General features: G+C 42.8%; 1 protein-coding gene across 8 annotated transcripts in view; it reads right to left on the bottom strand.

Annotated features, from left to right (window-relative positions):
• Nucleotides 1-24627, bottom strand: part of TPST1 (tyrosylprotein sulfotransferase 1) — a 147136-nt gene that overhangs the window by 77896 nt on the left and 44613 nt on the right. For 4 of the 8 annotated variants that reach the window (XM_069757384.1, XM_069757385.1, XM_069757380.1 and 1 more), the window contains one exon: nt 5540-6487. In XM_069757384.1, the coding sequence (XP_069613485.1) occupies nt 5540-6390 (851 nt within the window). In that variant the 5' untranslated portion in view covers nt 6391-6487. Of the gene's footprint in view, nt 1-5539; nt 6488-8373; nt 8610-14346; nt 14436-24627 lie in introns of those variants that run through there. The other 4 variants (XM_069757383.1, XM_069757381.1, XM_069757387.1 and 1 more) reach the window with 2 other exon arrangements.

The following is a 24627-nucleotide window of genomic DNA, read 5'->3' as shown; positions in this document are numbered from 1 at the left end:
TTCCTTCATGCATTCATTGTGTGGGGAAGTCTCTTTTCAACAATCTCCACTGTATGACAGCAAAATTCTGAAGAAAGCCCCCATACAGAAGAATAAAAGACATTTAGTTTCATTAGTTGAATGCTGGGATTTTCATCTGTGTACATTACGGTTTTTACAAGAAATATTTTAGTCTACTGTGAAGCCTCTGACATTTTAGCCATGTTTTAAAGGTTACACTGACATTCTTAGCTGCTTGGTTCTGTACAAGATGTGACGCAATACTTCATGGGCTGCATATTGAATAAGTGGGTTGAATGCCTATGTGTCTGATGAATGCCAGGCTCTTTCCCAATACTAATCTGGGAGATAATCTCCTGACGGCTTAGTATACAGGTCTTATTTCAGATCTGACTCTGTAGGCCTTGGTGAATTTTTATTTACTTAGAGCTTAGATTTGTAGAATGAAAATATTAGCAAATGAAATATTGTAAAAGGAAGCATGCAAAACACGATGAAAGGGAAGGACAACAAAATAAAGGGTATAAAAATGGAAATGGTATGGACAACCGTGAACTACAGATAGGTCCAGGAATATTTGGACGGTGACTGATCAAATTAAGTGTAGACTTCCAGAGTCAATTAAAGTGATTGAACAAAAATATCTTTTGAAACGTTTAGGAATTACAACCATTTTTGTGCAATACCTCCTCATTTCAGGGGCTCAAAAGTAATTGGTCAAATTATAATTTCTCAAAAATAAAATGTTCATTTTTAATACTTTGTAGAGAATCCGTTGCAGGCAATAACTGCCTGAAATCTGGAAGCCATGGACGGCACCAAACGCTGGAGTTCCTCCTTTGTGTTTGCCAGGCCTTAACGTTACTTGTTGCTTATTTGCGGGTCTTTCTGCCTGAATTTTCGTCTTAAGTATGTGAAACGCATGCTCAATGGGGTTGACATCCAGTGACTGACTTGGCCATTGTAGAATATTCCACTTCTTTGACTTAAAAACTCCTGGGTTGATTTTGCAGCATATTTTGGGTCATTGTCCATCCGTACTGTGAAGTGTCATTCAATCAACCTTTTTGCATTTGATTGAATCTGAGCAGAAAGTATCACCCTGTATATTTCAGAATTCATCTGACTGCTTCGGTCTTCAGTCACATCATCAATAAACACTAGTGACCCAGTGCCACTGGCAGCCATGCATGCCCAAGCCACCACACTGCCTCCTTCATGTTTTACAGAGGATGTGGAACGCTTTGGATCATGAGCCGTTCCAAACCATCTCCATACTTTCTTCTTCCCATCATCCTGGTACAGACTGATCTTCGCTTCATCTGTCCAAAGAATGCTTTGTTTCAAATCAAAAAAAGTCAGTAATTGAGAGGAATTCACGCTAGAAAATTGGTGAAATACAATGATGAATTAGGCTCGCAGAACTAAAAGCACAAAGAACTGGATCATTTGCATTTTTTACAAACTTTTTATTTTTTTGTCTTGTGGTATTTGCTGACATTTGTTGCGCCAAATTCATCAAATAAGTGCACAAAGTTCATTATTATGGCGCAAAGTCAATTTTTTTTCCCGTCATCATTAAAGGTGGTATCTGATTGGTGTTAGAAGCGGTCTTCTCAAAGGTGGCCTTCTGGGGAGATCTCACTATATGCATGTTGCCCATAGCAATTAGACAGATTTCTGGCATTTTCAAAAACTAGAAACTGATGAATTGTTAGGGGCAACAACATTTTATTTGATCACTTTTTGGCATGATTTCTACTGAATGTGTTCACTAGGCAAAAAAATACAGTTAGCAGCACAAATTAAAGGGAACCTGTCAACAGAAAAAATGCAATTAACATGCAAATATGGGGTTAATCTGCAAGATAATAGCGTTACTAACCTGCTCGGCGCCTGTACTTAGCTGAACGCTGGGGGAGAAAAATTACCGTAACTTTATTCTCACAGGCAGCGTGCCGGTTTCAGTCGCCGCTCCCGTGACTAAATCTGGAACACTGCCAGGGAAAATAAAGCTCATCTTCTCCCGGCAGCAACTGGTTAACATGTGGGTGCCGGGCAGATTAATAACATTATTAATGTGCAGATTAACCCCATATGTGCAGGTTAATAGTGCTTTTCCTGGTGACAGGTTCGCTTTAAGAAAAAATAATGCGGTCTTTCTCCCTATCATACCATCTACTTCCTAATTTCGGGGAAAAATGTTGTTTAGATTTTATAACATTGACTTTGCAGTTTAAATCCTTCCACTCCGCAAAATACTGCGGTGGATAACCATAAATAAGTCCATATCACACTCCTGTGACACCCCTTTGGAAAAGGGGTATTCCCATCTCCAAGATCTTATCCCAACAGGTAGCAGATCTACTATATAATTGTCTAAGGGTCACTTCCGTCTGTCCTTCTGTTTGTCTGTCACGGATATTCATTGGTCGCGGCCTCTGTCTGTCATGGAAATCCAAGTCGCTGATTGGACGTGGCAAAACGTCCACGACCATTGCCACGACCAATCAGCGACAGGCACAGTCCGGCAGCAAAATGGCCGCTCCTTCCTCCCCGCAGTCAGTGCCCGCTCCATACTCCACTCCAGTCAGCCCTCACACAGGGTTAATGGCAGCGTTAATGGACCGCGTTATGCCGCGGTGTAACGCACTCCATTAACGCAGCTATTAACCCTGTCTGACCAACTTTTTACTATTGATGCGGTTTATGCAGCATCAATAGTAAAAAGGCTATTATCATTACGTAATACATATGGCCATAGGACTGGAGATGGGAATACCCCTTTAATGTAAAAAGCGTTTTCACAAAAACAATAAGTATTAAGATAACATCATACTGGACTAATCACAGGATATTTTGTTCGGTCGGTGTACTGCATTTATACTGAGCTGGCACTAAGGCTCAGCTCAGCCTACTCTAGTTGTCCCAGTTTTGGTGCGTTTATTACCACTGACTTTAATAGACAAAAAAATAAAAGACATAAATAATAGAACAATAAACAAATAAAACAGAAAAATGTAGTTTCACTTTTTTCATAAAATAACCTTAAACGTCATTTAGTGATTTTCCAAGAATTAAAATTTTCCTTCTTCATCAACAGATCCACTTCAGCAGTCACGTGCTTTGTAAGGTCGTGAGGTCATTGCTGCAACCTGTCAATAATGCAGCGGCAGAGAGGCAGCACTGGACCTGAAGAGGGTGAATAACGCCTTCACTAAAGGGAATGTCCACTACTTGGACAATACAATCTGAATCCTAGGTTTCCCACTTGCGGCAGCTTTCTCACTTTCTCCAAATGTATGTGATTTGTCCGAAGGTAGGGAGAGTCAAACCATCGCTAATTGGCCACAAGGATTGCGTTAATTGACATTGATCCCCTGGAGAGGCAGTGCTGACACTGCTGGAATGGCGCTGGCACCGGAGTAGAGTATAGGCGTCATTATTTTGACACATGAGAGAAAAATAGGTATTGAAAAAGGGTAGTCTGAGTAGTGGACAACCCCTTTAAATATTTTAACCTAATGGAAACATATTGGGAGGGAAAACATCTATAATGGAATATATAGTATGGTCTATGGCATATTAGCTAGTGTGACGGCCGTAACTCACATGCCTCCTAAGAGCCACCCGACTCACCATGGTCACTGTGCGTCTCCTCCTGTCAGGCCGCCTTTTCGAGTAGCCTTTTTCTGCACCAGAATGCAGCTTCCATTTGGTTTTAGGGGGCGTGATCAGTCTCTGCAGGAATTTAACCCTGCTGTGTCCTGCAGAGATTAGGCTACCTGGCCTATACCTCCTTCCACCACTCTTTGCCCGAATGGTACCTAGTTATTTTGACTCCTAGTGTCTGTCTTGCCTTCCTGTACCAAGTATCCGCTACTCTGGCCTTCTTGTCAACTGATGAAGTCTCGGGGACTGGAGTGATACCTGGTGTCTCCTGGCAGCCCAGGCTATCCTCACCATCTGAGGCCCTAGTGAAAACCAGGTTGATACAGTTACATCCCTCCATGGTAAGCCCGGCCCGTGGCGTAGTGAGTAGGGTTGAGCGACTTTTCTTTTTATAGGATCGGGTCGGGTTTCACGAAACTTGACTTTTTAAAAAGTCGGGTCGAGTAAAATCAGCCGATCCTATAGAAAAGTCGGGGTCGGCCGAAACTCGAAACCCAATGCAGTGCATTGGGTTTCTAATGGTTCCCAGGGTCTGAAGGAGAGGAAACTCTCCTTCAGGCCCTGGGATCCATATTTATGTGTAAAAGAAAGAATCAAAATAAAAAATATTCCTATACTCACCCTCGGACGCGCCCTGGTTCTTACCGGCAGCCTTCCTTCCTAAGAATGAGCGCCTGAAGGACCTTCGATGACGTCGCGGCTTGTGATTGGTCGGGTGAGCGGTCACATGGGCGTCACGTCGACCAATCACAAGCCGCGACATCATCTAAGGTCCTTCATCGCCGACCCCACACAGGGGTCGGGTTTCATGAAACCCGACTTTGCCAAAAGTCGGCGACTTCTGAATCTGGCCGACCCTCTTCATAGAACTTACTACGCAGGTGCCGGTGTGCTGGGCTTTGGTCTGGGCGTCTCCTGATGTGCTAGGCCCGCCTGGTCTGCACTGCGCGCGCGCCGGTTTGGCGCGTGCGCACTTGCGTCCGTGAGGGCGCATCGCTGTGGGAACCCCCGCACTGCGCAGCCGCCGGCGTCCTTGGTTACTTCCGGCCATTTGACATATGTGGATTCTCCGTACACCCCCTGTCTCCAGCTGACGCTACTCTGCTTATCATTATTAAGGTATTTAACCACGCGGCATGAACACTAGCGCTACTGCCCCTGAAGAAGCCAGTTTACTGGAGACACACGTTGGGCGTTTGTGCCCGATGCTACCCCCTATTATTGTTGTCTTCTGTTTATCCTGTCATTATTTCCAGGAATGCTGCCTTGGAAGCCTGATTCACTCTATCAGGTAGTATAGGACGTTTTATCTTGTCCAGCTATCCTCTATAGGGGTCCTTGATACTGGGGTATTGTTGTTTCTTCAGCAGACCCCTTGTATATGGACTCACCAGGTAGCTTACACATATATATAGGGGGGCACTGTGGTTTGACCTTATTTTGGGTCTTGTACTCATTGTTTTGTACTTTATAGTGCAATTTTAATTGTTTTTAACTTTTTTGTAGTGTTTGTGTGTGGTTTAATAAAATTGTTATATTTTGTGATAATTTTCATGGTGATCCCTTCTTTTTTGCATGCTACCCTTTTCTCTTGTTCGTTGTACTATGTTTCTGTAGCATGCTTTAGGTGATCCCTGGCGGTGGTGCCTGCCTACACTTTGTTGTTTATTCTGAATCTGGCTGACCCGTTTCGCTCAACCCTAGCAGTGAGTCCACACACCAGTGCTACAGCTAGCTAGAAAAGCTACAATGAAGTACAAGAATTTTTCCAAAGAATTTTAGCACTACTATAGATGTACTAGGTATACATAGGATTAAAGGATATTAATCAGAGTTATGGCTAAGGTCTAGAAACATTAATGCTTACTTGGAAAGGGATACCCCTCCGGCTTTGCCAATCATCTCTTCATGGTGTAGCACAGCATCATTCCAAGGTATCGTGAGGAATTTCAGTAATGTTTTCATCCACCTTTCTGGATGTAATACTAGCTGTTCATAATGCACCATCATACACTTGTCGTAGCCCACCTCAATGCACTGATTGTACATGGTCTCTATAGCACGGTTCCACTTGGTTAAGCAATCTCTATAGCTATTTAAATCAAAGCCAGCAATAGTCACTTTCCTAGAAATCATCGAGTGCACAGAAGCACGTCCATCTCTTACCATCAAGACAAATTTGGCATTGGGAAATATTTTGGCTAAATAAGATAGTGACTTTAAAGCAAATGGGTCTTTGTTACACAAGTACGGTGCGGGTTCTCCATGTTTAACTATTATTTCCAGTAAAAAAGCCTGCATGGCTGCATCTAGTACTTCATCTGTAACACCAGCCTCATCCAGGCGGATTTTCTCCTTGCTAGATCGTGCCCACATCTGTTTGACAGCTAAAATTCGAGGAATAACTCTGGTCTCTTCTCCACATCGAATCTCAGGATGGGCATCGAGCATGGCACGCATTAGTGTGGTTCCACTGCGAGGTACTCCTCCAATAAATATTAATGGCATGTCCTTGTTATAGGCAAAGCTAGAGTTTGCTCTTTGCTCAGTTCTGAGTGTTGCTCTCGGGCTTTCCATTTTGACTGGCTGACTGCGCTCCTCTATTCGGTGGTGGCACTCCATTGCGTGTTGACCCAAGTAGAACACAGTCACTGAGCTTATTACAAGGCAGGCCAGCAGCAAGTTTTGCTTTAGTTTTCCAATCATTTTGACAACCATGCCTCCTCGGTTGAGACAGATGGACTCGTTGCTGATGTATTTACAGTGTCATGCCAGAGAGATCATACTCCAAGAAGGTGAGCGCCATCTGCTTTATCTGCCAAACAAAAAGTAAACTCACATCAGTTACTAAAGACGAAACAGACAGAATATCTGGCTAGATGACAATCCATGGGTTGCCGCCAAACGTCAATTAAAGATGCAATAAAAATAAAACTACCATTTGGGAATAGAGTCCACAACACAGACTCAAGCAATTGCAATAAAACTAAATCCAATCCGTGAGATATATTCTTTATCAGTAATGAAATATGCAGGAAAGGAAACGACGCATTGTTATTGAGTTAGTAATACTTGATCGTAGCAGCCTAGTAAATGGCACAGAAGCGTAAAACACTGAAATATAGAACCTATAGTCACAATTGTTCATGTAACACACGTCAATGATACATATCATAATAGCCTCATTGGGGGCTTGACACAGAGCTTTTCTCCACTATTACTTGGTTAAATAAGTGTCACGATGGTAACTCGCATGCGTTTCCACCGCCATGCTAATCACTGCATTTGCCGCTCTGCTTATCCTCCTGTCTGACTGCAGCGCCGAGTCCATGCAGCACTTCCAACTCTGCTACGTATCCCTGATGTCTCCACATTGCTATAGGGAGCAGTGGCCAGATTCTGCAGGAATTAAACCCTGCTGTGTCCTGCAGGTATTGATTTCCCCAGCCAATCACCAACCAGAAGGAGCTATATCAGGCAGCTCTTCCCTCCACACCCTTGCCTGAGCTTAGGTTCCAGTTTGCGGTTAACATCTGGTGGTTCCCAGTCAAGGTGTTTAGTAGTATATCCATCTACCGTAATTAATGCCCTGGCTTGTCTTCTCATCAGTATGTTCTCTCCGCTCCTGACCTCGGCTACGTATCCTGAACCTGTGCGGCCTTCCCTGACCCTGGACCATCCAACTATGCTTCTGTCTCGCCCTACCTGTACCTTGTATACCTGCTCTGACCCATGGGTCAGATGCTGCAGGTCCAAACACTAACCTGGAGTGGTACCTGGTGGCTATCCTGCGGCCCAAGCCTTACCTCACCATCAGACGTGCTAGTCAAGACCAAGTAGCCACTTAGTCACACCCCTCCAGGGTAAGCCTGGCCGGTGGTACATTGGGTCCACACCTACCAGCATTACAATACATAGAGATGACCCTGCATGGGCAGTCATCTGACCATGAAATGTAGTACAAAAAAAACTTTACTTTTTTACATATGTGGGGGTCCTAACAGCAGTTCAAAGATGTTTAATTCAGGTTTTCATGTAATTTTTTTGAACAATATTTATTATTTATTTTATTATTTTACCTTTTTCACACTGGTCACTTTGCCTGAAATTAGGCTCAAACCACTTGTTCTTTGTAGCAGTCACATGGACACAGAGAGCAATAGACAGGGTCTGACTTATTCACTTGTACAGAAGAATTTTATAGACATGCTCAGATCAGGCCAAAAAAACATTGTGAAAGTTTTACGAGAAGTTGAGCTTGGACCATCACCTAATGTAAATGGTGGATCCTGTGTTTTCTACTATAAAGAGAGGTGTTACTTTTCATCTTTTCATTATCATCCTGTCTGTGATGATAATGACACTGTTGAAATGGCATCTGTACAGAACAGGAAGTAGGAGTCTAGTATTACTCCTAATGTCCTTGTAGAAAATTTCAGGATATCTGTAGGGTTTTTTGGTTTATTTAATATGAAAAATTTTAACGGGATTCTCAAAACACAAGAAATACATTAACATAAAACCTAATTTAAACAATAGGTCATTTTCCGATGACTCATTAAACCCTTTTATCGTCTGCAAATACAAACGTGCAAAACATAAAATCAAATACATCTACATAAAAATTGTGATGGGACTAAAAAGTGACAAAAGACTAAAAAGTAGACCATAAATAATGAAAGTGTAATAAACATATCTTACCTAAAATTCTGGCACCATATTCCGTTGCATATTATTTTATAAACATCAGTTTCTTATACAGTTCTACAGACATGGCATCCAAGACTGACCAAAGATCTCCGTAGATGAAGACCCGGAACTGACAGGCAGAGCGAACACTGAGTCAGCTCCTCTACGCATTGCCTCACTAGCTAAAGGGTTTACGCATTAATATCACAGAGGCAGGAACCATTGCTCCAGAGCACAATTCTATTATCATGTAGTGACGCACATTAACAGTATTTATAGATTCTTCCACTAAGGAGAAGGTCAGCACGAAATGACTAGGACCAATCATGGCCTATGAGTAGCCTCTTTCTGGCTATTAAGGAAGCCACAATTGATTTTTAGATAGAGACAGAAATTAGAGGGAATCGCTGTGTTTACTATACTAACAATACTTTGGATTACTTTTAAGTCCTTTGTACATACAAGTCATCATTCTTCCAGAGAGACAAGGACACCCGTCCCTCCTTACCTGGTCTACCATACAAATTATGGCTAGGTAAATGTCGGATTTGGTAAGCGCAGCAGACGATCATCATATCTTACCACTACAGATGTTACGCCAACAGAATAAGCTATTACATGAGACTTATAAAACGGTTTAGAGGATTCTAGGTATTGTGTATAATTTTGCCACTGCCAACATTTTCTATTTTTTACTCTCCATGCATGATCTCCATTCTGCCAAAGATCGTGTAATGCATAGAGCAGAGCCTAAATGGATCCCATGTGATGTATACCGCAGTGTCTCACTGTATGCCATGCAATGTATATAGCAGTGTCTCATTGTACATGTAAGGGGGAGAAACTAACCAGGATTGCCTCATCCGTAACGGGTCTGGAACCGTCGGGACTCTTACCTAGGATACAGGGGGAGAGCTTGGGTGTTCGAGAGAAGGGGGCGTGGATAAGCAGTTAATGAGCGTGCAGAAATTCAAACAGTTCAGGCGGGAACGGCAGGCATGGGAGTCCTGTCAGAAAAGATCAGCTGTGAGGCGGCGCTGACTGGAGCCGGGGGACGAGAGCCGACAGTCACACCGGAGATACCGCCGTCCACGCTAACACTGCTGTCCCCGCTTACATCACGTACATTTAGGAGACTGCTGACGTGGCCGCCTAAGTTAACGAATCCGTCCGGGCCGGTGACCGTGAGAGGCAAGGTCTGTGTGCGGGCTATGGGCGCTGAACAGTACAGAGCAGCGGACCGGACCGGGCTGGCCATTATAAACAGTGTCGAGATAGTTTCATAGGCCCCTCTAGTGTATTATTAGGGCTCTCACCGCTGAGAGAAGAGATTATTCCACTTCCTTTATCCATTGAGGCCAGTGCCCGTGCAGAAGCCACAGACTATTGCCGCAATCGACAGGATTGGGGGATGACGCTGCCACTGCCAGGACCACAACAGGGCAACGCTATTGTGAGGAACACCAGAGAGCCTAAACATCGTCAGGACCACCGGAGTACACCATCAACATCAGGGAAGTTTCTCCCATTCTCCCCCAGAACTGTGATAAATCCCCTTTGGGCATAATCTAAAAGTCTCTGTCTCCCATGTGATGCATATGGCAGTCTCAGTGTATCCTATGTGATGTATATACAGAAAAGTCCCAGTGTATTTTGTGATGCAAGTGGTCAGCTTTTAGGTTTGTGAAGTTGCTTCATCTGGAGACCCTTGTATAGCTATTAAAAGGCAGTTTAAGCTAACCATTGTATGGACTTAACTATTTTTAAACTGCTGGCTTATATAAAACAGGAATGATATCCTCAGCAGCATGGGAGGACAGGCAGAGACAAATCACTGATATCGCTGGAACGTCACGAATCGTACCGTCGTAGCGATCGAAATGTTACAGTGTGACGGTACCCAAAGAAAGTGGAGCTGGGTGCCGGAGAGCTACAAAGAGGGATCTGATTATGTGGATTATGTGATCCTGCAGTTCACAGGAACTCTGAGGCTACCCCCAGTCCACACAAAAACATGTATTGGTCTGAGAATCACACATGATCACATGACCCAACTATCCATAATGAAGGGTGAAAAATAAATATATGTATGTAATTGAACAAGGGAAAATCATATTAAACTCCTGGAATAGTGGAATACATGCGCAAAAAAGTTATGGGAGTGAGAAAAAGCTCTTGTTGATGGCTTCCAAAGTTTATTCAGGAAAGATACAAAATTAGAAATAATAGTACATAGCAACCAGTAATTATAAAAGGTGTACATAGTGAAGACCTATAGACTGTACAGAAAAAATAGCACCAAGGATGATTAAAGGACTCAATGCTGTAATTACAATACTGGCTGCAAAAAAAATTACAGGGTTTGAGTCTAGCCGTGGGTATTATATATTTATACCAATATCCGGCAACTGCGGCCAGATAAATGTGTCCAGGAAATGAACAGGGTTTCATCCAAAACGGGGAGACAACTTTAAAATCTGCATCTGGAATTAGCTCTCGAATGCATGAAAGTCTAAGTGCATCAGAGTTGGGTAAAATACAAATACAGAACTAGTACATTCTATTACTACTAGGCAGGCAGGAAGCTGGGAGGTAGAGCTCCAGAAAAAAAGAAGTTTAGACTATCATTTTAACCTGAAAGTGAGCACAGTTGCAGAAAGCGTCAGACTCATCACTGGCACCGTTAATAATTATTTTTTATGTAGCTGATAATACACCGGAATATACAGTATTTAGGAGTAGTAAATAAATCTATCCCCAAACCTATAAACTTTTCAAATAATAGAAAGAAAAATAAAAAATATAGGGTCACCGTGGGGTACCCAATATTAATGAATGTGAGGAGTCTACTTTTTGGGGGAAAATAAAGTTAGGTTAGGCTATGGGTTGAACAAGATGGACTTAAAGTCTTCCTTTAACTTTTATAACTACGTTACTATGTTACTATGAAAACTAATTTTAATGTAAAAAAAAAAAAGTTCTTTTGCAGCATTTCATTTCCAATATACAGTTTGAGATTTCATTCACATGACTGTATGAACGGCGCACGTGAGGACTGTATGAACGGCGCACGTGAGGACTGTATGAATGGGGCACGTGAGGACTGTATGAACGGCGCACGTAAGGACTGTATGAACGGCGCACGTGAGGACTGTATGAATGGGGCACGTGAGGACTGTATGAACGGCGCACGTAAGGACTGTATGAATGGGGCACGTGAGGACTGTATGAACGGCGCACGTAAGGACTGTATGAACGGCGCACGTGAGGACTGTATAAAGGGCGCACGTGAGGACCGTATGAACAGCGCATGTGAGGACTGTATAAAGGGCGCACGTGAGGACTGTATGAACAGCGCACGTGAGGACTGTATGAATGGGGCACGTGAGGACTGTATGAACGGCGCACGTAAGGACTGTATGAACGGCGCACGTGAGGACTGTATAAAGGGCGCACGTGAGGACTGTATGAACGGCGCACGTGAGGACTGTATGAATGGGGCACGTGAGGACTGTATGAACGGCGCACGTAAGGACTGTATGAACGGCGCACGTGAGGACTGTATAAAGGGCGCACGTGAGGACCGTATGAACAGCGCATGTGAGGACTGTATAAAGGGCGCACGTGAGGACTGTATGAACAGCGCATGTGAGGACTGTATAAAGGGCGCACGTGAGGACTGTATGAACAGCGCATGTGAGGACTGTATAAAGGGCGCACGTGAGGACCGTATGAACAGCGCATGTGAGGACTGTATAAAGGGCGCACGTGAGGACTGTATGAACAGCGCATGTGAGGACTGTATAAAGGGCGCACGTGAGGACTGTATGAACAGCGCATGTGAGGACTGTATAAAGGGCGCACGTGAGGACTGTATGAACAGCGCATGTGAGGACTGAATAAAGGGCGCACGTGAGGACTGTATGAACAGCGCATGTGAGGACTGTATAAAGGGCGCACGTGAGGACTGTATGAACAGCGCATGTGAGGACTGTATAAAGGGCGCACGTGAGGACTGTATGAACAGCGCATGTGAGGACTGTATGAACAGCGCATGTGAGGACTGTATGAACGGTGAACGTGAGGACTGTATGAAGGGCGCATGTGAGAACTGAATGCTTGATGCTATGTTCAGCCTTTAGATGCATTTACACTTCGCATTTGCTATCCATGTTCCCGCATATTTACATTTCCATGTTTTCCTAAATGGGAACAGATGTCTGAAAAAAAGGAAATAAGAGGAAACTTTTCTCTGGCACGATCCCTTGCCATTTTTGCAGATACCATATGTCCATCTACAATGCACACACAAATATTTATATTCATGTGTAATGACATTTTTCCATTGCGGATTTTGCAGCAAATCCACAGCAAAGTCTGTGACAGATCCAAGGTAAACCATGCAAGTGTACATGCAGATTTTATCACAAATATGCACTGGATTTAAGCCTATAAGTGCATAGGGTGAAAAAAAGCAACAGAAATAGAGATATTTTCCGTAGTATGTGAATGAGATTTTAGAGCTGATCGCTCCGTGTCCACTTTGGAGTTACCATAAAAAGCTGAGGAGAAACCGAACAATCCACAGTATATCAGATGTACACATAAGATTTATACGTGACAGACAACATCAATATTCCACTTAATCTACATTTTGGTCAATTAGTAGAAAAGGAATACTAATCAAATAATAGAAAAAAGTTAGAGGAATCGCCTTGAAGGTTCAATTCTTTAAATGCATGAAAAGCAACTCGGTAATATAGAGCCTGCTCATTTAGAGTCATTTTATAGCTACAATTCACTCCTATGGTTGTGGTCATCATAATGGCAAAGATCAGTGTCTAGAGATTCTATCAGGATCAGGGCTTATTTCTATTGCGCACTAAGAGCATCTCTAGGGGCCCAGTAGTCAAACTAGTACTGCACCATTTTAGAAGCTTTTTAATAATTAAAAACTATGTATATATTAAATAGATGCCATTATTACTAGTGATGAGCGAGTATGCTGGTTACTCGAGTTTCTCCGAGCATTTAGGCGTGCTCCGAGATTTAGTTTGTGTCGACGCAGCTGCTAGACAGCCTGAATACATGTGGGGATCGCCTAACAAACAGGCAATCCCTGCATGTGTTCAGGCTGTCTAGCAGCCGCAAATCATGAAGCTGCGGGGACACAAACATAGTCTTCGAGCACGCCCGAGCATGCTCGGAAATCTCGAGTAACGCGCACACTCGCTCATCACTAATTATTAAATGTGTGACTATCAGCCAGAAGTCACCTTCCCTCTATCCTACCTCGGGATCTTTTCCCACATTATATGCCTTCAAATAAAAAAGACTAAAGGTGAATGGGGTCTTAATTGATAAATGTGAATATTTTACATTTGCGTTTTTTTGCACTGTAAATATTGTAGTACCTTCCCACCATCCACAATTTCATGGTAAATTAGGCATGGAGTAAATGGCGCACCTCTCACATCGTTTATCTCTCCCTTGGAAACAGATAATCAATGCTGATAAAATGCAGAGACTGGACAGTGGAGACCACCCTCGCCACCTCAGATGTTTCCTCACTATTTCCATGGTTATTGTGCACAGAGCTGGGAGACACATTAGCCGCTTGTAAATAGCTGTGAAGTATTTTACATCCCCTGTATAAACTAGATTAGGCCACAAAACCGCATATTGATCCCGGTGTCTGACAATGGAGGGCTAGTGTGTGTCCTCTGTTCATCCAGGAACACATGTGCGAACATCTGATGGCTAAACAGCCCAACAAAACTCATTAGCTGGGAAAAGCACACAGGAAGCCCACCTTCCTCCATCTCCAGAAATGCTCACTGGGGTCTATTCACAGCTGTATGCACGCTGAGTAGTCAGTACGCCTGACCTTTTTTCTTTTTTACACAGTAAGGGCTCCTCGCTCAGATGTCCGTTTTTATAGTAGGAGTGCCATCTGTATTTTTCACATATAGAACTCGTACTTACGTCTATGGGGTTGGTTACATGTCAGATTTTGTCCTCAGTGATTTCGTAGGAGCACGGAGACTTGTCGGATCGGACTCGCCAATGTAAGTCTATGGGTCCGTGAAATAAAAAAAAAACCTCCATCAGGTCATTATTTGTCATCAAAGGTATCGCTCACACGACATGGCCAAGTGCTATACGATAAAACATTACATAGCACTCAACTCAATATTATATGGGGAAGCTCAGAGCTGCCATTATTTTCTTATGCTGTGAGTGCATCAGAGAATCGAAAACCGATGGGTACGTGTGAAACATCAGACTGCACTCAGATGTCATCCAAGTGTCTGATTATGGTGCATGTTGGAGATGGAGAAATTACTTTCTCCAGCACCTGTGCCGCAATTCTCTCAGCAGAGCTGGAGCCGAGCGCCATGGCCTGATTCTGTAGCGCGAGCGAACATACGCTCCTGAACTGATGACACTGACTAAGGCCTACTTCACGTGTCTGTGTCAGGTACGTGTGGCATCTGTTTTCTTTCCATTATGAAATGAAGCTATGAGGCTGCACACATGTCCACGTGTTTGTACGGACCGTGTGTCTATGCAAACCACAAGGAGACATGTCCATTTTTTACCAGCAGCGTGGATAACAAAGGCCAACACAAGTCTATGGATCCACGAAAAACACGTCGCATGGACGGCATCAGTGTGTCCGTCAGCGTGCTGTAAGTGTTTAACACTGCAAAATAAAGGGGACGCTATGGAATTTATTTTTCTTAAGCCATACCAGAAAAAAAAACGGGTGGCACAATGATCCAAAACACTGAGACCGGTACCGGATTTCCGGTAGCGGTCTTATACAGATGAGTGAAGGGGGGCTAAGCTCTGATGAGAACACCTGACACACTGACCAAACTCGGACCGTTTTTTACATTTGGGGAAAAAATTCATGGACATCCAAATAAGCTACAAACAGGAAACCTTTATGTTATCTCTAGGATTCACTCCTGAATATCCGTGCGTCAGACTGGCGGTAATGCAAGGTAATCTGACATAGTACATTGGGCAGATCGTATTTTGGGATAGAAAGGCACTATTGATCCCCCACCAAGGTCCAATATTTGCCTGTGGCAGGTCTTCGGATAAGCACTGGGAAAGCAAACATTAACGTTACAGATTACAACCTGTGACAACGCTCTCAGCTATACAAACTGAGGCTGGATTGTAAAAGGATATAAAGAAGATAACCGGTAATTAGCGTGCATTTACACTAGCGGCATCAACTGACTACAAAGAAATCAACTGGCCCTTGTTTCCTAACCGCTTTGGACAAGCTGACAGCGCAAGAAACCATTGATAACACAATGGCGCACAGACGGTCAGTGCTCTCGATAGCACCTGATGAATAAGTGGTTTGCCGGCCCATTCCCACTAATCAGCACCCTCTGTATAAATCATATATCTTATCAGAGAAATCCACTAATAAAACAGAAGCCGGAAAAATCTACAGAAACGTCATGCATGCCAGCACGTACGAGGTGGTCCTCAGGGCTCGCCTCTAGCGCCTTCCATTACTGAATGGGGTCCTGAGAATCAGTTTGCGCTAAACAACCAAATATCCATACTGCCCGAAGGATGGCTTACAGATAGACTGCAATGACAAAGAAGAGCCTTACAGTCTGGAGAAGGGGCAAAGGAACTGCCAGGGCCAACGGTAGTGTCCTGTCCTATTACTGTATAATTATAGGAGACGTGAGGGAACCAAAATGGCCGACATGTGCTCATGCATTTCATATACACAAGAGAAGGCTGCCTGATGACACCTAGGTAAGCAATCCCCACTGCCTACTAATAAAAGGGATAGGTATGTGTGATAATGGGTTGTTGAAGGACATAACAGGTCAATACATACTGTAACATTATTATACACCCTGGTTTACAGGGAGGCTACTTGCTTTTATCCAGAAATTCGCTCCTGCCAAATAAGAAATGAGCCCTGCAATATTACACAATATTTCCAGAATTGTACTAATCTTAAGGTTTTCCGGGACTTTGCTTATTTTGTTTTTTGCCAGCCTAGATTGGGACTGGCAGAGAAGGCGGGTAGTCAGCAACTACCTGCCTGTAAGATCTTAACCCCATAGCAAAAAAATAAAGAAAGGCCAAGATAACCCCTTTAAATCTAGAAGAGTTTACCTTCAGGGAGTCATGGGACAGAATGGAAATCATCCTGCAGCTGACATAGTTGGTCACCATAAGAAAAGAAATAGAAAGGTCAAATATTGGTGCGCTGGTAATAACATTAGTGAGGATGCGGTCATTAAAAAGAAGCACCTTTTATTTAGGATCAAAATCACAAAGCAGTGTTTGGCTCAGGGCCAGAGCCTTCATCAGGTGAGGACCATAAGAAAGAAAAGGTCTGAAGAATTCCTAGATATGGGTTGGGGGCAGGGCTAATAGGAATGGCATTCATTTGCCCATTTTCTTCATTGAAATTATTCCTGTAACTGGCACCATGGCGTTGTAACATTTCCCCAGTTGTCACACTGGTTAGAAAAATGTGCAACTGTATCAAATGTTTTGCTATCCCGCTATCTGTCTGCTACAGGTAGTAAAACTATTATATATAGTATATTATATCCGTGCTGCTGCTCTTGAACATGTGATACATACAGACAGTCAGGAGAGTGAGACTCCCTCATGTCTGTGTCAGCAGCTCGTCTCCATCCACTGGTTCATAGAAAACGAAAAAAAAAAATCTGTTTTTGCTATGTAATCTAAGAGCAGCATGATGTAGGGGTATAGACCCTGATTCCAGGAATGTGTCACTAAGGCTACTTTCACACTAGCATCGGAATCTCCCCGTCGCAATGCATCGGGCCGAGATTCCGACGCTAGCGTTTGACGCACTGCACAATGGGGGCAGCGGATGCATTCTCCGGCGCATCCGCTGCCCCATTGTGAGGTGCGGGGAGGTGGAGGTGGAGTTCCGGCCGCGCATGCGCGGTTGGAAAAAGCAGTCCGTCGGCAGCAAAAAACGTTACATTAACGTTTTTTGCTCCCGGCGGTCCGCCACAACACGGTGCAACCGTCGCACGACGGTTGCGACGTGTGGCAATGCGTCCCTAATGTTAATCTATGGGGCAAAAACGCATCCTGCAAACAACTTTGCAGGATGCGTTTTTTGCCATAAACGACGCATTGCGACGTATTGCAACAAAACGCTAGTGTGAAAGTAGCCTTACTGGACCACTTGCTGCAGTTTCAATAACATTTCTAGAGGACTAGTTGTCTTGTGAAATGTAGTCCTCCTGCCCTTTGTAACTCCACCCCTGATTAGCAGCTTTCTGACAATTTAACGTTTTTACGGAAAGCTCTGCATTCAGAGAGCTGCAGCAGATAAAACAGTGATTTTATCAAAACTGCCGCAAGCAGCCCACTAAGCAAAACATCACTGGAGTCAGCATCTCTATCCCTACATCATGATATACTCTCAGATTACATGACAAAAACCTTATGGCAGATTCCTTTTAAAGAAAGACTTCAGAGGGGAAAGCTGGCGAAAAAGCAGGATACAAGTCATAGTGCTATTCCACATGAACACACACAAAACAGTCATATCTAAAAAGTCCCCTGAAAAGCCAGTTACAGTATAACAAATACCTTAGCATTGCTAAAATGACCTAGCTCTACTCTATCCTTTATACATCTGTGCCTAGTTGTCGCAAAGTCTGCTGTACAAGAGGACGGGCTACACTCGAGCCCAAGCATCAGTCCATAGGAAGCCTCTTCTTTGTGAAGTAATGCTGCTACTTCTCGGACAGAGGCAACTTACTCAGTTTTTCCATTAACACCAGCAAATTCACATCCACAGAAATCCTTCTGGAAGCGGAGCAGACAAACAAACCAAGATGACTGCGTGGCAGAGATGTAGAATATTCAGCGCGGACTGTCCTCCGTACAATAATATCATTTGATTAGACATTCTTCCCAAAACAAATCAGATCAAACCCAGCTGTCCCCAATGGCACGGAAAACTGGCTGTTTATCGCATATTCCAATGTTCACAATAGTATGGTCTAAGAAGCATGCGAGAGACCAGAGAACTGAGGACAAGCTACTAGCTGGCCCATTAGCCTTAGTAGCCAGACGCTCTTTGGTTAGGTCCAGACGGAACGAAAAGCTGCAGATTACACCTTTAGATTTCCACAGGTAAAACCCACAACAGAATAAATTTAGATATAAACACGTCTTGTACATGCTCCTAAATGTTCCTGACGATAGTAAAAAAAAAAATTCATATCAATTTCTGTTGCAAATTTTCACTGAGAACTTCACCTCTTGTTTTTTTAGCATGCAGATTTTAATGTGGATTTGCATTGAAATCCGGCAGTAGACTGTATATGTGTTAAGGAAAAGCATATACTGCCCACGTTCCCTTAATGTTATGTTGTGTAATGTGAATTAGGATATGTTATTGATGTTAATGTTGTGTCCTGCCTGACTGTTGGGAAAGTGAAGTTAATGTTTGGGACAAGCCCAAAGTGAGAGAGACAACGCTGAAGGGATAGAGACATTTTCTTAACAGGAAGTCAGAAAGGGGCCAATGTGCAAAGAGAACAAACCTAAGGTCTGGTGTGAGCAGTGCCGCATTTCATAGGTGTCCCTAATAGCGAGAGGAGACCAGAAGAAAGATAGCGTGATCATGAGCAGATACCAGGAAAAGTGACAGAGAGACAGAGTGATTTACTGGAGATGGGTCCTGTTAGAGGACCCTCTAGCCCTGAGTTTATAACTCTTAAAAGGTAATGGGGCCTAGAGAGGATGGAGTGCACAAGACGAAGAGAGTGACATGAGCGGGAGTTCCAGAGCATCAGTAGAAGAGACGTACTGGCACCATAATTTTCCACAGGGGAAAGAAGACTATCAAACATCTGGTCCCGGCCAACCAACAACATCGGCTACAAGCAACCTGCGAGGGAATTGCACCCTCACAGCACAAGTTCCACACCCAGCCAGGACCTGCACATTCGTTCTGTAATGTGCCGGAGCTAAAGATGAATTCCCTTCTAAAAACAGGTCTTTCATAAATATATACAGTAATTCTTAAAAAATATATATCTTATCACCAAATAAAATAAATATATTAAGCATGTGTTTATTACTGGGCTGATGTATAGGACATTTTCGGACAATTTTCTGGTGTTAAAAAGTCACAATTTTTCTGTTTGACATGTAGTTGTGCGACTATTTTGCCACTTTTGTTTTTTAGCACAGCCAACTTTTTGAAAAGGGAGCGTAGTAGAAACGGATGTGGTTTAGTGCTACCAAACAGATTCACTAGAATTCAGGAAACAAAAAGTGGCAGAAATATACCCAGTCCATGACACGCGGGCAGCAGAAAGATGCTCCAAAGTCATTTAGTGGCGCACGCCTCTTAATACATTTTGCGCATATTACGTCAGAAAGCTCTGAATCAAGGCTGCCATGCATACGGAGAACACACTGGTCATATTTCTAATTTGGGCCTAAACGGATTAAGTCGGGGTTGTCCAGTAGTGGACATTTTACAAGAGAACTCAGAAAACTTGATTTCTAGGAATTTTTGCCACTTAGCAAAAGTTCTTTAAACAGTTATGGAAAAGAAAACAACTTCCATATTTCCTGGAGTCTGCACATTCAGATTATAATAACAGGCCACATAATCCCAGAGCATGCTGGCGGGTAATACTTCTTATATTCTCAAACACAGGTTTAGAAGAGCAAGTACATTCTCAGCGGATAAAAGAATTACTGGTACTGATGTTACTCACAGGAGAAATTGAACCTTCAAGGGACAATGTGTAGTGTAAGCCATCTTTCAGTAAAGAGACACTAAAACCAGAACAATCTGACGTTTCCAAGAAATAAAGTACACGCAACACAAAAACCTACAGGTCCATTCACACTGCAGGATTATCATAGACCAGAATCATGCAGTCAAAGCAGGCAGCCCGTCAATCAAAAGATCATTGTTCTTGGCAGCACACTATCTCGTGTCTTATTGCACTTGAACGACCTATTAAACATTTTGTCCTGAAGAGCGGCGTGCCTTCCAAACCAGCTATTAATTGATCGCAAAATATGTGATCATGAAAATGTAAATGGATCTTATGGCTATGTTCACACGCTGCTTTTTTTTTCTGTAGCCAAAATGTGATCTCTTGCCAGTAAAGAAAAAAAAAAAAAAAAAGCTTCAGACAAAACTCAGGTGTGGTTTTTTGTTGTTTTTTGCTGCTTTTTCAGGATCCCAAAGTTCAGCTTTGCTTCCAGATTGCAAGCACGAAATATAATGTCTTAGGCCACCAATCAATAACTTAAGTTATACCATAAAACATTTTTTTGAAAAGAGGGCAATTTGATAAAGTTATTTAGTGGAAAAAGTTTGTCTGAAAAAACAGTGACTATTCTGAACAAAAAAAAAGCTGGATTTAAGTGTGAAGTGCAGCCATGAAAGAGTTCATGAAAAAATACCCAATTATAAAACAGAGGGGAAGGGGGGAGTTGTATTGATGTGGCATTGTTTAACCAACAAATTGGTAGGGCACTGAATTGGTAGCACATAGTTTACTTTCACACATTGGTAGGTCAATGAATTGGTAGGGCATAGTTTACTGTCATACATTAGTAGGTCATTGAATTGGTAGAGCATAGTTTACTTTCATACATTGGTAGGTCACTGAATTGGTAGGGCATAGTTTACTTTCACACATTGGTCAGGCATTGTCTGCTTTAATACATATCACTAATTTTAACTGAACTGTACCAATACTAACAGCCATGCTCGTATGAGTAGACCACGATATTACAGTTCAAACTTGAGGGGGGGGGGGGGGGAAATCACAAAAATAAATGGGTTTCACATCCTGGTGTACCTGAGGGTTTTCTTTTTTCACTAAACGCTGAAAAAATTGATGGCAGGATTTTTGCTTATTTTGTGCTCTCACTTATTGCTTTCTACAGGTGAAAAAACAATGCAAAAACTCTGAAATAATTCACATGCAGCAGTTTTCCAAGAAAAAAAACCAAGAGTGTGCATGAAATTTCTGAAATCTCAAAGCCTTTGCTGGTACTGTAAAAAGCAGCGTTTAAAATTTGCATAAAAACACAATAGCCTAAGGTGGATCCAAGGGTGGTAAACAGAAAGTATATACTTTACTTCCATACCAATACAATGCCGATTGTGCCTTGACCTCGGTTTTCACATCCTTGTACCCGACTTCACGGTGGAAAATGAAATGCTAGGTGAAATCCCAAGAAACAATGAAAACCCTATATTAAGGGTCACCAATCTAACCCAAGAAGAGGTGCGAAACCGGCTAAATAAGATTAAAATAGATAAATCTCCGGGTCCGGATGGCATATACCCACGAGTACTAAGAGAACTAAGTAATGTAATAGATAAACCATCATTTCTTATTTTTAGCGACTCTATAGCGACAGGGTCTGTTCCGCAGGACTGGCGCATAGCAAATGTGGTGCCAATATTCAAAAAGGGCTCTAAAAGTGAACCTGGAAATTATAGGCCAGTAAGTCTAACCTCTATTGTTGGTAAAATATTTGAAAGGTTTCTGAGGGATATTATTCTGGGTTATCTCAATGAGAATAACTGTTTAACTCCATATCAGCATGGGTTTATGAGAAATCGCTCCTGTCAAACCAATCTAATCAGTTTTTATGAAGAGGTAAGCTATAGGCTGGACCACGGTGAGTCATTGGACGTGGTATATCTCGATTTTTCCAAAGCGTTTGATACCGTGCCACACAAGAGGTTGGTACACAAAATGAGAATGCTTGGTCTGGGGGAAAATGTGTGTAAATGGGTTAGTAACTGGCTTAGTGATAGAAAGCAGAGGGTGGTTATAAATGATATAGGCTCTAACTGGGTCGCTGTGACCAGTGGGGTACCGCAGGGGTCGGTATTGGGACCTGTTCTCTTCAACATATTCATTAATGATCTGGTAGAAGGTTTACACAGTAAAATATCGATATTTGCAGATGATACAAAACTATGTAAAGCAGTTAATACAAGAGAAGATAGTATTCTGCTACAGATGGATCTGGATAAGTTGGAAACTTGGGCTGAAAGGTGGCAGATGAGGTTTAACAATGATAAATGTAAGGTTATACACATGGGAAGGAATCAATATCACCATTACACACTGAACGGGAAACCACTGGGTAACAGTGATCTGACAGGGAGAAGGACTTGGGGATCCTAGTTAATGATAAACTTACCTGGAGTAAGTACAGTGCCAGGCAGCAGCTGCCAGGGCAAACAGGATCATGGGGTGCATTAAGAGAGGTCTGGATACACATGATGAGAGCATTATACTGCCTCTGTACAAATCCCTAGTTAGACCGCACATGGAGTACTGTGTCCAGTTTTGGGCACTGGTGCTCAGGAAGGATGTAATGGAACTAGAGAGAGTACAAACGAGGGCAACAAAATTAATAAAGGGGATGGGAGAACTACAATACCCAGATAGATTAGCGAAATTAGGATTATTTAGTCTAGAAAAAAGACGACTGAATGGCGATCTAATAACCATGTATAAGTATATAAGGGGACAATACAAATATCTCGCTGAGGATCTGTTTATACCAAGGAAGGTGACGGGCACAAGGGGGCATTCTTTGCGTCTGGAGGAGAGAAGGTTTTTCCACCAACATAGAAGAGGATTCTTTACTGTTAGGGCAGTGAGAATCTGGAATTGCTTGCCTGAGGAGGTGGTGATGGCGAACTCAGTCGAGGGGTTCAAGAGAGGCCTGGATGTCTTCCTGGAGCAGAACAATATTGTATCATACAATTATTAGGTTCTGTAGAAGGACGTAGATCTGGGGATTTATTATGATGGAATATAGGCTGAACTGGATGGACAAATGTCTTTTTTCGGCCTTACTATGTTACTATGTTATGTTACTATGACTTCGTAGCCACTCTCTAGAGAACAATGCCATGCTCAGTGGGGGAGGACGCGGTCCACAGAAGTGCTTATCCATTAAAAGCACTGGGCAGTTGCCTGATGGGAGTTGTATTAGTGACTTCATAGGAAAACCATGCAGTCTCCGGTTGTCACATAGCAACCTCTGTTGTGACAGGAGAAACTTCGGAGAGAGGCAGGAAAAAGACGTCTCAGCTTTATTGTGTCAGCACTGGGGAAATTTACCCTCTACGGGATTTACGCGCGTCCGAGACCTATTTACACAGGGTGACACCACAGCGGAGAGATACTTATCTCATAATCATACATGTGGATGGATTTTACATTGATAAGTGTGTAAATAAGATTTCTAGAAATAGCACATCCTGATGTCATAACTTATACACACGATTGGCGCTATATAGACACTACTTATCCCTTCCCACAGTAGCAGTCTAATCTAGATGTAGAAGATGCTCCCTTGCCATAGTTACAGGCCTAAGTGTAACAAAAAAAAAATCTGAAAGATCTCTGTCCATCCATATATTTTGACACTATAATAATTAGATCATCCTCAACCCTACTTTATTAGCAAAATGAATAATCCCAAGCGTGTTATCCATCTCGGTACTTCTATCATCCGCTCTTCGTTAACATGGCTGCATCAGCCATAAAAAGGTAGATGGCACAACAATGTTGAGCCTGGTGCTTGACTGTGCCAGTTATAGACATGGCGTTACCAAAGACATGTCAACAAAGACCAGCGGGGAGCAGCACAGAAGTGGCGTTGGGGCACCAGTGAGTAAGTATGATTTTATTTTCATACAAATGAAGCTCCTTCAATACGAAGACCCTTGTGGTACCCAATTGGTACTTGTGACCCAATCATAACATGTTCCATCAATAACCACTCTCAAAGTCAAGATAAACTGGATGAAAAATGATCTCACACTTGGCTACAGCTCCTGGGAAGTTATGCCATAAGCAATTGTCAAAACTATCAAACCCTCAAGCCAAATGTTTGGGCTGCCCGAAATCTGGCTAAAAATGATGAAACTGCATACTTTAGGCTATGTTCAGGGCACACCTGTAATGTCCGCTTAGCGTTTATGCCCTGAACAGCTTCTGATGTACATGCTAAGGATATTCCAAAAGTTCTACTCAAGAAGAAAGTATATCAACACAGAGAGATAGGACACTTCAGGTTTGACTACATCTGGCTTACAGACCAGCCACATATTTCAGATTTGATTTTGCTTCCTAATGACTGTAATGCTCCAACTCTTGTCCGAGGAGAATTGATGTCTGGCTAATTTTCTCTCCATTTGCAAAAGTG

This window comes from Ranitomeya imitator, chromosome 3 (genome assembly GCF_032444005.1).
Source record: "Ranitomeya imitator isolate aRanImi1 chromosome 3, aRanImi1.pri, whole genome shotgun sequence".
Lineage (NCBI taxonomy): Eukaryota > Metazoa > Chordata > Amphibia > Anura > Dendrobatidae > Ranitomeya > Ranitomeya imitator.
Note: the sequence above shows the minus strand (reverse complement) of the source record. Positions and strands in the feature narration are given on the sequence as shown.